This window comes from Nilaparvata lugens, chromosome 9, assembly GCF_014356525.2.
Source record: "Nilaparvata lugens isolate BPH chromosome 9, ASM1435652v1, whole genome shotgun sequence".
NCBI classification, from domain to species: Eukaryota; Metazoa; Arthropoda; class Insecta; order Hemiptera; family Delphacidae; genus Nilaparvata; species Nilaparvata lugens.
Genome location: NC_052512.1, coordinates 27,981,540 through 27,999,441, shown reverse-complemented (window position 1 = coordinate 27,999,441; position 17,902 = coordinate 27,981,540). Strand labels below are relative to the sequence as shown.

At 34.8% G+C, this 17,902-nt stretch overlaps 1 protein-coding gene across 2 annotated transcripts; it reads right to left on the bottom strand.

Moving 5' to 3' along the window:
• Window positions 1-421: 421 nt before the first annotated feature.
• Window positions 422-16,288, bottom strand: LOC120353096 (clumping factor B-like). Of its 2 annotated transcripts, XM_039435737.1 has the most exons (5): window positions 16,190-16,288; window positions 15,729-15,776; window positions 15,288-15,338; window positions 2,529-2,628; window positions 422-701 (listed from the first exon to the last, which is right to left on the bottom strand). In XM_039435737.1, the coding sequence occupies exons 1-5, from the start codon at window positions 16,281-16,283 to the stop codon at window positions 662-664; spliced, it is 333 nt and encodes a 110-aa protein (XP_039291671.1). In that variant the 5' UTR covers window positions 16,284-16,288; the 3' UTR covers window positions 422-661. The 2 variants fall into 2 exon arrangements, with proteins under 2 accessions (XP_039291671.1, XP_039291672.1); XM_039435738.1 differs by lacking the exon at window positions 15,288-15,338 and having other exon boundaries at window positions 15,684-15,776.
• Between the last annotated feature and the right edge of the window lie 1,614 nt (window positions 16,289-17,902).

The following is a 17,902-nucleotide window of genomic DNA, read 5'->3' as shown; positions in this document are numbered from 1 at the left end:
ATTTAATTTGCAATTTTTATAAATAATGTAGGTGGAGGAGAAATGTTGTGTACCCACATCACGAGTGTGGAAAATGATTTTCCTCCATCAGGGAGAAAAAGCTGTACTTCATACTCTACATATAAAAATAAAATTTTTTTCAAATTCTGAACACTGAATGGTAACAAATTATTTTTGCAGCTTTTCCATTTTGATGCAAAAGGAGAAATACAGGAAGCCAAATCATGGGTGAGTGGACTTTCGTAATAATATTGAATACGAGCAGGTGTTAACTGTGCTCCACAAGGGTCTGTTGAGGTGCGTACAGATATACGCGCCGCGAACATGACGATGGCTTGCAAGAAAACCGGCATAAGTCAAAAATGGTGATTTTTCAGGAGAGCTGTTTTAAGTTTTTTATTTTTTTCTTCTCAATTTTTCATTGTTAAAATCCTACTTTGAACAACTATAATACAGAAAATCCTTGTACCAGGATAGTTTTCTTGCATTCCACATGTCGATTTTGTTCAATTTCATCTTGTGGGGTCTTTGGTGGGGGATAAATCAACCCCACTTTGACTTGTGTCACTTTTCCTGATAAAATATTCTTCCATAATATTGTGTTTTTAACATTTATAAGGTTATTCATATCAATAATAATTCAGTTTTGAGCATTTTTTATTTATTTATAAGTACATAATGCTTCCAAAATGTGATACATCATAAAATATGAAAGAATAATATAAGATAATCAATAATTATTATTATGAAAAATTATAAAAAAGTAACTTCAGATCAAAGTAATAATAAGTAGTATTGTAGAAGTCAGAGTAGGTCTTCTAAATAATATTGATGTTCTTACTGTACTATGACTATGACTGATAGGAACCTCATAGTACAATATGGAAAATATTACAAAAATTAAGATAAATAGATATCAGCATGTTTCTAAACAATGAATATAAATTATTAAGAAGATAGACTCATTCTTCATTCAATAATATAAATTTCTTGAATCAAGAGTACCTAGTAAGCTAATTAAAAGAATTGTAAATGTTATAATAGAACTTTTGAATGATGTTCTACTCAATAAATTTTAATGACTTTTCTTTCATTAATTTATGCTAAACTTATCTTACCAGAACAAAGTTTTCTTAGAACGATTTCTGTATTAATTTATGAATAATAATTCAGTTTTGAGCCTTTTTTTTATTCATGAGTGGACTACATAATGCTTTCAAAATGAGAAATATTATCATGAAAGATGTAAGAATATAATAATCATAATTATAATAATGGAAAATTATGAGAAAGTAACTTCATTTCAAAGTAATAAGTGATATTGTAGAAGTCAGAGTAGCTTTTTTAAAATTAATAATGATGTTCTTACTGTACTACGACTATGACTAATAGGAATCTCATAGTACAATATAGAAAATATCAATGTAATTAGAATAAATTCTATTCTAATTACCTTGGAAAATATTACATAAGACATCAGCATGTTTTAAGCAATAAATATACAATAATTAGACTAAAGATTTAATGTAAAGACTTCTTTCAAAAAATTCTTCATAAAAAAAATTTCTTGAATCAAAGTTAACAAATTTATAATTACAAAGCATTGTAGAAGTTGTAGTAGTGCTTCGGAATGATGTTCTTCTCAATCAATTTCAATAACTTTTCTTTCTTTTGTGCTTAACTTATCTTACTGGAATAAAGTCTCTTAAGAACAATTTCTGCATTTGGATTCGATGTTCTCCTTGGTTTTATGACAATGAATTGAGTGAAATCTATTTCACTGTAAGAATTTTTTAATTTGATTTTGTCAAGCTCACTCTTTTGAAAACATAAAACAGCAATGTTGGATATTTTGACATTACCATTATTCTGATCTCGTAATGAATTCAATCCTATTTTGTCGGCTAAATGTTTCAAATCATAAAACATATCATGACTCATCTCTGTCACATGGTATGGGCTTCCTGTTTTCTTAGCAACTCGAATCAATGTGACATATTGTGAAGGTATGAAAATTGGACCTGACTTCAATGATCTTTTTATTACACGTTCAATGAGTGCATGAGCACTATCTCCCTCATTTTGACTGTGACCTTTAACTAAAAATTTGTGAGTGATTGAATTCAAAAAAGGAAATTTTTTGACAGCATACAAGTACATAGATAAAACGAATTTATTTTTTTGCTGGCCGCAGCAGTTGGATATCCCCCAAATCCCAATAGCTTTTAAATATTGCCTTACGATCATCTTCATTCAATTTTTCACTGCACTTCAATTTGCATTTTTCACTGCAAGTTGGTCCAATAGATTTGGCTTTAATCTCCCGTTTGCTCTTTGAACTGGATGTATATGCTTTTCCCGAATTTCTACATGCTTTTGCTACTGACTTTTTCCATAGCTTAGGGTTACCTGGTCTCTTCTTACCACGTGGAATCTTCAACTTGCTTGATGATGAAGCTGATGAATCATCGTCATCAGACGAGGAAGACGACGATGATGATGACGTCGATGATGATGACGACGAGTTCGATGTTGATGAACTCGATGATGATGATCCATCTTTGTAATCTGGGTCTTGATCGGAATCATCAGCTTTGTCGAATGTGGGTGATGAACATTGAGAGCCATCTATAACAACAATAAAAGAAATTATTTGTATTGGATGAGATATTATGGTATTTTTCCATAATGAGAAAATTAATAATACACAGAATGATTGTTAGATTTCGTCTCATATTTTTAGCCAGTCTTATGGTCGTCCATCTTGTTTTTGTAGCATTTGAATCTACCGCTGCTACAGTCCGCAGACAATTTTCTCACGTGTCATGCGATCTCTGACGTCACGGTTTCATTGATCGCTTGATCGATAGTAGCGCTAGTTGTCGTCTGCTTCTTTCAATGTTTTCTAGTTTAATATTCGTCTATAAGTATTTTGAATTGTATTTTCATTGTTTTTGAACCTCCTTGGTATACTTCAACAGTCACTTCAACCTCAACACCTTCAGTTCGCTTAATATCGATTTTATATTTTCACTTCATTCGTTGCGTTTGTGCTCATGACTGCCGTGGACGTCATGTTTCCGCTATTGGGCAGTTCCTGTCTCTTCAACCAGTTTTTGGCAAGAAGACTCACTCTCTTTGTACAGTCATACGATGTAACATCTCAGTTTTTAACGCGTCCATCTTTGGAAAACTTTATCCATTTTCATCATTCATTATGTCCTAGTTTGTGTGCTTATTCAAGAACCATTCAACGCATTTTTCATCAGTGAACGTTTTTCAACCATATTTTCTATGAATTTAACTTACCTTTCGGGACTTTTCTACTAAGCGTCTTTTTGCAAATCACGCCATGCTTTCTGCGTACAACGTTTTTCAATTATTCATCATATTAGTATTATGAACTGTAAGTAATTTCAACATGAATTCCACATGAGCTTTCAACAATCCTCAATATGAACTTTTGATTTATTATTTACCACTTCAATTTTACTGAGCATCAGTACACATTTTTTAGCGGTCACATTCATTCTTCATGTATGCTCATAGGAGATACATTTTTCAACTTGGGAAGTCTTGTGCAAGTGCAGCTTACCTTATTCAACATTTCAACTCAGGAAATTTGCGCAAGTGCAGTTTGCCTTTCATTGTCAACCGCTACTCATTTTTAGCTACTCAGTCTTAGCTACTCATCATTATTTAGTCGAACTTTGTCAATCTCAATTCTTACTGATGCCAGTGATTTCATTCATCAAGAACATTTTATCTCGTTTTTTTTTTTAATATTTATTCACTGCAATTACATCAACGTTAGGACATAACCTCAAACATTTATTCTACTTAACTCATGGTGGAACTTTTTTTTTCAATTAACATTCAACCAGTGAAACTCATTCAATTTGTGAAGTGCCCATTCGTCGTTATACTCATTATCAATTTAATATTGGAACAGTCTCAACTTTCAATATCTCAACGTATTCAAGTCAAGTTCTCTTCCGCATCGGTCATCGTTTATCAGGATATAATCAAGATATCTTCATCGTTCAACTTCTATTAGCCCAGCAGCTGTCTGCAACTACAATGTACTTGACAGGAGTCAAGTTTCATCCTCGGAATTTGAGTCACCATAGGCCTATCACTTTGGCAACACATCATTAATTATTCAGGGAAGTCTTATTCTATTATTCACATTTTTGTACTTACCCTCTCAGAGGCACTGTGTTTACTGGTAGTCTTCATCCCATTCAATTTTGTTCCTGATTAACTTTTTATTCCTAAATAATAACTATTTAAATACTATCAATCATTCATTTTTTTTTTTTTTATCTTCTATTATTATTACTTATGTGTTCTACATATAGTAATATTCCCCATGTAACTTGACATGCGTTAAGCTGTCATTTCCCAGCCCGCTTATGTAATACAATTTGCTGAGCTTCGTCTCCTTTCAATATTGTATTTGGTATTTTTCAACCTTTTCTATTTTTAATTATTAATCGAACCTTCAGTTCTGGACAGACTTTCTGCTCCTTCTGCTTACATTATAGCCAAGTTGCTATATTTGTCCTCTTTCAGTGTTACATAGTCAACAGCTTGAAAGCTTCAGGTACGATTGGATTCTACCTAAACTGAATTCCTAGTTTTCATTTTTGTGAAATTAGGTAATTGTTCATATTCATATAATTTCTGTATTTTCATACCTTTAAGATTACTAAGAATTTTGCAGGACTTTTTTATCTAGGATTTTTGTCTCTCGATTGATTTTATTAGTCAGGTTAAGATTCTCATATTTACTATCATTTTTCAAGTATTCTAATTTTTATTCATTTTAAACATTGCTAAATTTTGTACGTTCAATTTCAATCTTTACTCATTGTCATTATTATTCTATTATTAGTTTCAGCATCAATATACTCTTTGTGTATTTCAACATTAACATTGTTATCCCAACTTTATCTTTGTATTACTCAATCTTTTGCGCTCACAGAGGTAACATCATTTTGAAACATTGTATCAGTATTCTTAAACGTACTAGCAAAAGTCTAGGTACAATAAACAACTTGAGTGCATTCCTAATTCTTTTTATTTTAATTACAACTACATTAATTTTAAGCATTCCAATAGTTACATTCAAATATCAGCCTTACATACGGATAATAAGAAACTTATTATCTATCATTCTTCAATTATTAGTCATCATTATTGCACTACCATTGTGCATTCTACTTGTGCTCAGACGCACAGTAAACCAGAGGTATTTTTTCGGATCTACACATTCAAGATTTGTAAATCCGCTCATAGCAAATAATGAAAAGCTGTCAGTGCCTAGATCAGATATAGATCTCATCTACACACTTCCACACAGTCCACTACTTTGCAGATCGGCCTTACAACCCGATCTACTGACAGTCAACATTATTTCTTGGTCCTCCAGGCCGGATCGTCTGGCATCCTGTGGTGATTCGTAACTATTTATTGGATTGCTATTTTCAAGTTTCTCTTTGGGTACCTTAGTTTTTTTTCAAGTCCTCTGTAGTTAGTTGAATATACCCAATACAGGTAGAGCAGTCAGCGTCCATGTTTATCAACTGCATTCTAGCATACATTAGTCTTACATCATTCTAATAATACTCGTATATATTTCAGTTATGGAAGGGTGAACCAGCACTGTGGCCAGAAAGGTACACTACGTTGTATCGGCGCAGTGAACCAGCCAACCTGTAAACGGTTCGTGGACCCAGACCTGAGCGAGAGCCGATTCCAAGCAAGAAGCTACATGGAATGACATCTCCTGTAATGTTGCAATCATCCGTCCTATCTCATCACATGCCACTAGAGTCACAACTTCAGTGTTGAACAATATCATTCATAAATTGTCTGATTATCATCGCATCACCCGTTCAACAGCATACGTTCGTCGTTTCATCCATAACATCACTCGACGTCATCATCCTGATCAGCGCAGATGTGGTCTACTCACAGTAGAAGAAATTCAAGAGGCAGAAATTGCGATCATCCGCACAGTTCAAGCAGAAGCATTCACAGAAGAGATTCGTCTTCTCCATCAAGGCAGAGAGTTGCTTCCGTCTAGTTCCTTGAAAGCGCTATCGCCATTCATTGACAATGACTCATTATTGAGAGTTGGCGGCAGATTGAGTCAATCGGACTTGCCGTATGACTACAAACATCAAATCATCTTGCCTTCTAAACATCGTTTCACTCGTGCGCTCATCATGTCATATCATCGACGTCTTTCTCATGATGGAGTTCAGAGCACCATGACTTCATTACGTCAGCATTATTGGATACTATCTACTCGTCGTACAGTCAAATCAGTTTTGAAATCCTGCCATTTATGTTTTCGCTTCGCCAAATTTCGTTCGGAACAAATCATGGGACAACTTCCTCCTGTCAGAATACAGTCTGATTTTCCATTCTATAACTCTGGCATAGATTATGCTGGACCGTTTTCATTACTTATTGGTTCCAAGAAATCACGCACATATTCGAAAGCTTATTTAGCTATCTTCGTCTGCATGGTCACGAAAGCAGTACACGTAGAAGTCGTCTCAGAGTTGACAACGAAAGCCTTTATTGCGGCACTCATTCGCTTCTCATCACGTCGTGGTATTCCACACTCCATATTTTCGGACAATGCAACCACGTTTGTAGGTGCAAACAATGAACTACAAGATCTACATCAGTTTTTTGAGTCATCTAAAACTCAACAAGATATTCATAACTACACGTCGGTTCTCAATATCAAGTGGCACTTCATTCCACCTCGCGCCCCATCTTTTGGAGGTCTATGGGAGAATGCTGTCAAGAATTTCAAGAAAATTTTCAAAGTCGTCACATTCAATCATATTCTTAATTTTGAAGATATGACTACATTCGCAGCTCAAATTGAAGCTATCCTTAACTCTCGTCCACTTGTACCTCTTACAGAGGACCCTCAAGATCTCCAGTATCTCTCGCCAGGTCACTTCTTGGTTGGTCGCCCATTGACTGCATTGCCTTTCCATTGCCCACCCACCACCCATGTCGATAACAGGTGTCGTTGGAAACTTCTTCAAAAAATCACTCAAGAACTTTGGGACAGATGGTCTAAGGAGTACTTAGTCACACTTCAACGCAAGCACAAATGGCTTACTGAATCGGACAATCTCACAGTTGACACCATGGTTCTTCTGAAAGATCTCAATTCTGCTCCTTCCACATGGAAGTTAGCTCGCATCATTGAAACCCATCCAGGTGCTGATGGAAAAGTTCGTGTTGTTACAGTGCAGACTGCACATGGTAGATTCAAGAGAGCCATCTCTAGTCTCGCTCCGCTTCCAGCATTTGAAGATGATTAATTTGGTAGTCTTTCACTACTTGTCCTTTTTGTATTAGCATTTATTCATCATGTTATCCACCTATTATTCGTATTGCTCGTATATTTCTATTCGACTCATCTAACATATATGTATTTTTTCGTACTCATCATTTTTTTTGCACTCGCTACGTCTTGGTTGACAAGACTTGTTCCTGCATCGAGGGGGGAGCTTTATGTTAGATTTCGTCTCATATTTTAGCCAGTCTTATGGTCGTCCATCTTGTTTTTGTAGCATTTGAATCTACCGCTGCTACAGTCCGCAGACAATTTTCTCACGTGTCATGCGATCTCTGACGTCACGGTTTCATTGATCGCTTGATCGATAGTAGCGCTAGTTGTCGTCTGCTTCTTTCAATGTTTTCTAGTTTAATATTCGTCTATAAGTATTTTGAATTGTATTTTCATTGTTTTTGAACCTCCTTTGGTATACTTCAACAGTCACTTCAACCTCAACACCTTCAGTTCGCTTAATATCGATTTTATATTTTCACTTCATTCGTTGCGTTTGTGCTCATGACTGCCGTGGACGTCATGTTTCCGCTATTGGGCAGTTCCTGTCTCTTCAACCAGTTTTTGGCAAGAAGACTCACTCTCTTTGTACAGTCATACGATGTAACATCTCAGTTTTTAACGCGTCCATCTTTGGAAAACTTTATCCATTTTCATCATTCATTATGTCCTAGTTTGTGTGCTTATTCAAGAACCATTCAACGCATTTTTCATCAGTGAACGTTTTTCAACCATATTTTCTATGAATTTAACTTACCTTTCGGGACTTTTCTACTAAGCGTCTTTTTGCAAATCACGCCATGCTTTCTGCGTACAACGTTTTTCAATTATTCATCATATTAGTATTATGAACTGTAAGTAATTTCAACATGAATTCCACATGAGCTTTCAACAATCCTCAATATGAACTTTTGATTTATTATTTACCACTTCAATTTTACTGAGCATCAGTACACATTTTTTAGCGGTCACATTCATTCTTCATGTATGCTCATAGGAGATACATTTTTCAACTTGGGAAGTCTTGTGCAAGTGCAGCTTACCTTATTCAACATTTCAACTCAGGAAATTTGCGCAAGTGCAGTTTGCCTTTCATTGTCAACCGCTACTCATTTTTAGCTACTCATCAGTTATTTAGTCGAACTTTGTCAATCTCAATTCTTACTGATGCCAGTGATTTCATTCATCAAGAACATTTTATCTCGTTTTTTTTTTAAATATTTATTCACTGCAATTACATCAACGTTAGGACATAACCTCAAACATTTATTCTACTTAACTCATGGTGGAACTTTTTTTTTCAATTAACATTCAACCAGTGAAACTCATTCAATTTGTGAAGTGCCCATTCGTCGTTATACTCATTATCAATTTAATATTGGAACAGTCTCAACTTTCAATATCTCAACGTATTCAAGTCAAGTTCTCTTCCGCATCGGTCATCGTTTATCAGGATATAATCAAGATATCTTCATCGTTCAACTTCTATTAGCCCAGCAGCTGTCTGCAACTACAATGTACTTGACAGGAGTCAAGTTTCATCCTCGGATTTGAGTCACCATAGGCCTATCACTTTGGCAACACATCATTAATTATTCAGGGAAGTCTTATTCTATTATTCACATTTTTGTACTTACCCTCTCAGAGGCACTGTGTTTACTGGTAGTCTTCATCCCATTCAATTTTGTTCCTGATTAACTTTTTATTCCTAAATAATAACTATTTAAATACTATCAATCATTCATTTTTTTTTTTTTTATCTTCTATTATTATTACTTATGTGTTCTACATATAGTAATATTCCCCATGTAACTTGACATGCGTTAAGCTGTCATTTCCCAGCCCGCTTATGTAATACAATTTGCTGAGCTTCGTCTCCTTTCAATATTGTATTTGGTATTTTTCAACCTTTTCTATTTTTAATTATTAATCGAACCTTCAGTTCTGGACAGACTTTCTGCTCCTTCTGCTTACATTATAGCCAAGTTGCTATATTTGTCCTCTTTCAGTGTTACATAGTCAACAGCTTGAAAGCTTCAGGTACGATTGGATTCTACCTAAACTGAATTCCTAGTTTTCATTTTTTGTGAAATTAGGTAATTGTTCATATTCATATAATTTCTGTATTTTCATACCTTTAAGATTACTAAGAATTTTGCAGGACTTTTTATCTAGGATTTTTGTCTCTCGATTGATTTTATTAGTCAGGTTAAGATTCTCATATTTACTATCATTTTTCAAGTATTCTAAATTTTTATTCATTTTAAACATTGCTAAATTTTGTACGTTCAATTTCAATCTTTACTCATTGTCATTATTATTCTATTATTAGTTTCAGCATCAATATACTCTTTGTGTATTTCAACATTAACATTGTTATCCCAACTTTATCTTTGTATTACTCAATCTTTTGCGCTCACAGAGGTAACATCATTTTGAAACATTGTATCAGTATTCTTAAACGTACTAGCAAAAGTCTAGGTACAATAAACAACTTGAGTGCATTCCTAATTCTTTTTATTTTAATTACAACTACATTAATTTTAAGCATTCCAATAGTCACATTCAAATATCAGCCTTACATACGGATAATAAGAAACTTATTATCTATCATTCTTCAATTATTAGTCATCATTATTGCACTACCATTGTGCATTCTACTTGTGCTCAGACGCACAGTAAACCAGAGGTATTTTTTCGGATCTACACATTCAAGATTTGTAAATCCGCTCATAGCAAATAATGAAAAGCTGTCAGTGCCTAGATCAGATATAGATCTCATCTACACACTTCCACACAGTCCACTACTTTGCAGATCGGCCTTACAACCCGATCTACTGACAGTCAACATTATTTCTTGGTCCTCCGGGCCGGATCGTCTGGCATCCTGTGGTGATTCGTAACTATTTATTGGATTGCTATTTTCAAGTTTCTCTTTGGGTACCTTAGTTTTTTTTCAAGTCCTCTGTAGTTAGTTGAATATACCCAATACAGGTAGAGCAGTCAGCGTCCATGTTTATCAACTGCATTCTAGCATACATTAGTCTTACATCATTCTAATAATACTCGTATATATTTCAGTTATCGAAGGGTGAACCAGCACTGTGGCCAGAAAGGTACACTACGTTGTATCGGCGCAGTGAACCAGCCAACCTGTAAACGGTTCGTGGACCCAGACCTGAGCGAGAGCCGATTCCAAGCAAGAAGCTACATGGAATGACATCTCCTGTAATGTTGCAATCATCCGTCCTATCTCATCACATGCCACTAGAGTCACAACTTCAGTGTTGAACAATATCATTCATAAATTGTCTGATTATCATCGCATCACCCGTTCAACAGCATACGTTCGTCGTTTCATCCATAACATCACTCGACGTCATCATCCTGATCAGCGCAGATGTGGTCTACTCACAGTAGAAGAAATTCAAGAGGCAGAAATTGCGATCATCCGCACAGTTCAAGCAGAAGCATTCACAGAGGAGATTCGTCTTCTCCATCAAGGCAGAGAGTTGCTTCCGTCTAGTTCCTTGAAAGCGCTATCGCCATTCATTGACAATGACTCATTATTGAGAGTTGGCGGCAGATTGAGTCAATCGGACTTGCCGTACGACTACAAACATCAAATCATCTTGCCTTCTAAACATCGTTTCACTCGTGCGCTCATCATGTCATATCATCGACGTCTTTCTCATGATGGAGTTCAGAGCACCATGACTTCATTACGTCAGCGTTATTGGATACTATCTACTCGTTGTACAGTCAAATCAGTTTTGAAATCCTGCCATTTATGTTTTCGCTTCGCCAAATTTCGTTCGGAACAAATCATGGGACAACTTCCTCCTGTCAGAATACAGTCTGATTTTCCATTCTATAACTCTGGCATAGATTATGCTGGACCGTTTTCATTACTTATTGGTTCCAAGAAATCACGCACATATTCGAAAGCTTATTTAGCTATCTTCGTCTGCATGGTCACGAAAGCAGTACACGTAGAAGTCGTCTCAGAGTTGACAACGAAAGCCTTTATTGCGGCACTCATTCGCTTCTCATCACGTCGTGGTATTCCACACTCCATATTTTCGGACAATGCAACCACGTTTGTAGGTGCAAACAATGAACTACAAGATCTACATCAGTTTTTTGAGTCATCTAAAACTCAACAAGATATTCATAACTACACGTCGGTTCTCAATATCAAGTGGCACTTCATTCCACCTCGCGCCCCATCTTTTGGAGGTCTATGGGAGAATGCTGTCAAGAATTTCAAGAAAATTTTCAAAGTCGTCACATTCAATCATATTCTTAATTTTGAAGATATGACTACATTCGCAGCTCAAATTGAAGCTATCCTTAACTCTCGTCCACTTGTACCTCTTACAGAGGACCCTCAAGATCTCCAGTATCTCTCGCCAGGTCACTTCTTGGTTGGTCGCCCATTGACTGCATTGCCTTTCCATTGCCCACCCACCACCCATGTCGATAACAGGTGTCGTTGGAAACTTCTTCAAAAAATCACTCAAGAACTTTGGGACAGATGGTCTAAGGAGTACTTAGTCACACTTCAACGCAAGCACAAATGGCTTACTGAATCGGACAATCTCACAGTTGACACCATGGTTCTTCTGAAAGATCTCAATTCTGCTCCTTCCACATGGAAGTTAGCTCGCATCATTGAAACCCATCCAGGTGCTGATGGAAAAGTTCGTGTTGTTACAGTGCAGACTGCACATGGTAGATTCAAGAGAGCCATCTCTAGTCTCGCTCCGCTTCCAGCATTTGAAGATGATTAATTTGGTAGTCTTTCACTACTTGTCCTTTTTGTATTAGCATTTATTCATCATGTTATCCACCTATTATTCGTATTGCTCGTATATTTCTATTCGACTCATCTAACATATATGTATTTTTTCGTACTCATCATTTTTTTGCACTCGCTACGTCTTGGTTGACAAGACTTGTTCCTGCATCGAGGGGGGAGCTTTATGTTAGATTTCGTCTCATATTTTTAGCCAGTCTTATGGTCGTCCATCTTGTTTTTGTAGCATTTGAATCTACCGCTGCTACAGTCCGCAGACAATTTTCTCACGTGTCATGCGATCTCTGACGTCACGGTTTCATTGATCGCTTGATCGATAGTAGCGCTAGTTGTCGTCTGCTTCTTTCAATGTTTTCTAGTTTAATATTCGTCTATAAGTATTTTGAATTGTATTTTCATTGTTTTTGAACCTCCTTTGGTATACTTCAACAGTCACTTCAACCTCAACACCTTCAGTTCGCTTAATATCGATTTTATATTTTCACTTCATTCGTTGCGTTTGTGCTCATGACTGCCGTGGACGTCATGTTTCCGCTATTGGGCAGTTCCTGTCTCTTCAACCAGTTTTTGGCAAGAAGACTCACTCTCTTTGTACAGTCATACGATGTAACATCTCAGTTTTTAACGCGTCCATCTTTGGAAAACTTTATCCATTTTCATCATTCATTATGTCCTAGTTTGTGTGCTTATTCAAGAACCATTCAACGCATTTTTCATCAGTGAACGTTTTTCAACCATATTTTCTATGAATTTAACTTACCTTTCAGGACTTTTCTACTAAGCGTCTTTTTGCAAATCACGCCATGCTTTCTGCGTACAACGTTTTTCAATTATTCATCATATTAGTATTATGAACTGTAAGTAATTTCAACATGAATTCCACATGAGCTTTCAACAATCCTCAATATGAACTTTTGATTTATTATTTACCACTTCAATTTTACTGAGCATCAGTACACATTTTTTAGCGGTCACATTCATTCTTCATGTATGCTCATAGGAGATACATTTTTCAACTTGGGAAGTCTTGTGCAAGTGCAGCTTACCTTATTCAACATTTCAACTCAGGAAATTTGCGCAAGTGCAGTTTGCCTTTCATTGTCAACCGCTACTCATTTTTAGCTACTCAGTCTTAGCTACTCATCAGTTATTTAGTCGAACTTTGTCAATCTCAATTCTTACTGATGCCAGTGATTTCATTCATCAAGAACATTTTATCTCGTTTTTTTTTAAATATTTATTCACTGCAATTACATCAACGTTAGGACATAACCTCAAACATTTATTCTACTTAACTCATGGTGGAACTTTTTTTTTCAATTAACATTCAACCAGTGAAACTCATTCAATTTGTGAAGTGCCCATTCGTCGTTATACTCATTATCAATTTAATATTGGAACAGTCTCAACTTTCAATATCTCAACGTATTCAAGTCAAGTTCTCTTCCGCATCGGTCATCGTTTATCAGGATATAATCAAGATATCTTCATCGTTCAACTTCTATTAGCCCAGCAGCTGTCTGCAACTACAATGTACTTGACAGGAGTCAAGTTTCATCCTCGGAATTTGAGTCACCATAGGCCTATCACTTTGGCAACACATCATTAATTATTCAGGGAAGTCTTATTCTATTATTCACATTTTTGTACTTACCCTCTCAGAGGCACTGTGTTTACTGGTAGTCTTCATCCCATTCAATTTTGTTCCTGATTAACTTTTTATTCCTAATAATAACTATTTAAATACTATCAATCATTCAATTTTTTTTTTTTTATCTTCTATTATTATTACTTATGTGTTCTACATATAGTAATATTCCCCATGTAACTTGACATGCGTTAAGCTGTCATTTCCCAGCCCGCTTATGTAATACAATTTGCTGAGCTTCGTCTCCTTTCAATATTGTATTTGGTATTTTTCAACCTTTTCTATTTTTAATTATTAATCGAACCTTCAGTTCTGGACAGACTTTCTGCTCCTTCTGCTTACATTATAGCCAAGTTGCTATATTTGTCCTCTTTCAGTGTTACATAGTCAACAGCTTGAAAGCTTCAGGTACGATTGGATTCTACCTAAACTGAATTCCTAGTTTTCATTTTTTGTGAAATTAGGTAATTGTTCATATTCATATAATTTCTGTATTTTCATACCTTTAAGATTACTAAGAATTTTGCAGGACTTTTTATCTAGGATTTTTGTCTCTCGATTGATTTTATTAGTCAGGTTAAGATTCTCATATTTACTATCATTTTTCAAGTATTCTAAATTTTTATTCATTTTAAACATTGCTAAATTTTGTACGTTCAATTCAATCTTTACTCATTGTCATTATTATTCTATTATTAGTTTCAGCATCAATATACTCTTTGTGTATTTCAACATTAACATTGTTATCCCAACTTTATCTTTGTATTACTCAATCTTTTGCGCTCACAGAGGTAACATCATTTTGAAACATTGTATCAGTATTCTTAAACGTACTAGCAAAAGTCTAGGTACAATAAACAACTTGAGTGCATTCCTAATTCTTTTTATTTTAATTACAACTACATTAATTTTAAGCATTCCAATAGTTACATTCAAATATCAGCCTTACATACGGATAATAAGAAACTTATTATCTATCATTCTTCAATTATTAGTCATCATTATTGCACTACCATGTGCATTCTACTTGTGCTCAGACGCACAGTAAACCAGAGGTATTTTTTCGGATCTACACATTCAAGATTTGTAAATCCGCTCATAGCAAATAATGAAAAGCTGTCAGTGCCTAGATCAGATATAGATCTCATCTACACACTTCCACACAGTCCACTACTTTGCAGATCGGCCTTACAACCCGATCTACTGACAGTCAACAATGATGTTGCCAATACCAATATTTTATGGGGCAGGTATACCCCCAAAACCTGGTTCTATTATAAATAATTAATAAAATAGTGGTATTGACAACATCTGTGTATTATTAGTTTTAACAATAAAAGATTCATTTTAAGGTTGAACTTGAATTGTTTTAACCAATTAATAATAAGCAACTTGAGATTGTTTAGAATCTAATCAATAAGAATAATAATTACCTTCCATAGTATAGTCTTGATTCAATGAGCATTGGGGATCAGGATCTGGATGGCCTGGATCTTGATTTGGTTCTGGATTACCTATAACAACAATAAAAGATTCATTTTAAGGTTGAAATTAAAATTTTTCTAACCAATTGATGATTATAATCAACTTGAGATTGTTTAGACTGTAATAAATAAAATTATATTTACCTTCAATAGTACAGTCTTGATTCATTGAGCATTGGGGATCAGGATCTGGATGGCCTGGATCTTGATTTGGTTCTGGATCATCTATAACAACAATAAAATATCCATTCAAGGTTGAACTTGGAATTTTTCTAACCAATATATTGATAATACAGTAATAAGCAACTTGAGATTGTTTATGTAATTGATAAAAATAATAATTACCTTCCATAGTATAGTCTTGATTCGATGAGCATTGGGGATCAGGATCTGGATCAGGATCTGGATGGCCTGGATCTTGATTTGGTTCTGGATCACCTCTAACAACAATAAAAGATTCGATTTAATGTTAAACTTAATTTTCTTTAACAAATTGATAATATAATAAGCAACTTGAGATTGTTTATGGATCAGGATCTGGTTCTGGATTGCCTATAACAAAATTAGAAAAAAACTCTATTAAAGGTGACCTTGAATAGAAAAGAGTATTGACGAATTTGTTCAGTAATAATAATAATAATAATTTATAAGCTAAAGAAGGAAAAAGAAAAAAGAAAAAAGATGTGTCGAATTCCACTATAACATTTTTATAAATGTTATAGTGGAATTCGACAACATCTTTTTTCTTTTTCCTTTCTTTATCTTAATATGGAGAAGTTCCACAATATCTCTGATAAAAGTGTTAATTTATAAGCTTTAAATTGTTTAGACTGAATTGGATAAATAATTACCTTCAATAGTGGAGTCGTTTTCGGCTTGTTTAACCATGTTGAATATCAATTTGCTACGACCAGATACAAATACAAATGGTTTTGAATTCTCCATTTTGTCTTCAAGTTCAACCTAATGAGAAAACAGTTGAATGTGATCAATTGGACATACATAACCAGATATCCTGATAACCATATATCCAGATATCCATATAACCAGATAACCATATACAGAAATTGCTCGCTTAATATAATAGGATTACCTTATACTGAATTCTTTAGTGCATTATGGAAGTTTGGCGTTTGGTTCCATGATGCTAAATACCCCTATAGGGTATTATGAATTTTTTCAGTGATTTAACCATGCACCATAATGACCAGACATTTTATTGGATAGCAAAATTTTTTATTCTCTACAAGGTGGCAACACTAACTCAATTTCGCTAAAATTGGCGCTTGGTACCTTTATGCATAAAGCCGTCCTTACAGAGTGTTGTCGTTGAGTCGACTAAATTCAAGAGCTGAACCAGAAATTTGTTCAACTTATGAAATATATGTTTGTATGCTAAACTTATTACATACTCAATATAAGTAGATTATAAAATCTATGAATATTTATGTTATTCAAATACTGAATCCCTTCATTATGACAACTTTTGCCACAGCGCTAGCGCTATCTGTCGGCAGTGAACCAAGGTCTATAAAAACCAGGTCAAGACACCCTTGTTCCTTATTGAGCAGCCATTTTGTGCATTTTTCTATGGCGGCACATTTGAAAACTAATTCGATTTGCTCGTAACACGATCATGCATTTTGAATTTCAAAAACAATATTCTGGTTCAGTTAATAAGTAAATTCAGGTTTCAGATTTTTTAATAATGAAATTTCAATAATATATGGTTCTCTAATTTATGTATTATTGAAAATTGTTCTTATACTTGTAACATGTTATGATTCATAAGGCATTGGGACAAGAGGCAACCCTCAAAAGCAGTTGAAAGTTCCCAGTCAATTGAATCTATAAATCTAAACAATAATTCAGTTCCTATTTTGAATCTAAATACTATTATTCTGTCGGAAGAACTTATTTTACTATTCAAAGCCAAGCAATGTCCCTTGGAAAAAATTACAAATAACACATCATGTTGTTCATTTTACTAAGCTGATAAATTTTAAAATTGATGAACTAGAACCCCACAGAATGGCGATTTTACAATGCATCACGTGATCGTGTAATGACCTGTATTTATAGACCTTGGCAGTGAACTCTGCCAGAACTGGTACTCCACCAGAGCTGACTACTTTTACGTTGTTGTAACAGGTTTTCACGGATCACATAAGTTATCGAAATTATTTAATTTGCAATTTTTATAAATAATGTAGGTGGAGGAGAAATGTTGTGTACCCACATCACGAGTGTGGAAAATGATTCTCCTCCCTCAGGGAGAAAAAGCTGTACTTCATACTCTACATATAAAAATAAAATTTTTTTCAAATTCTGAACACTGAATGGTAACAAATTATTTTTGCAGCTTTTCCATTTTGATGCAAAAGGAGAAATACAGGAAGCCAAATCATGGGTGAGTGGACTTTCGTAATAATATTGAATACGAGCAGGTGTTAACTGTGCTCCACAAGGGTCTGTTGAGGTGCGTACAGATATACGCGCCGCGAACATGAGCAATTCACTTTTAATCAGCTGACTATATCTGTATTTTTACAGAAACGGTAAGA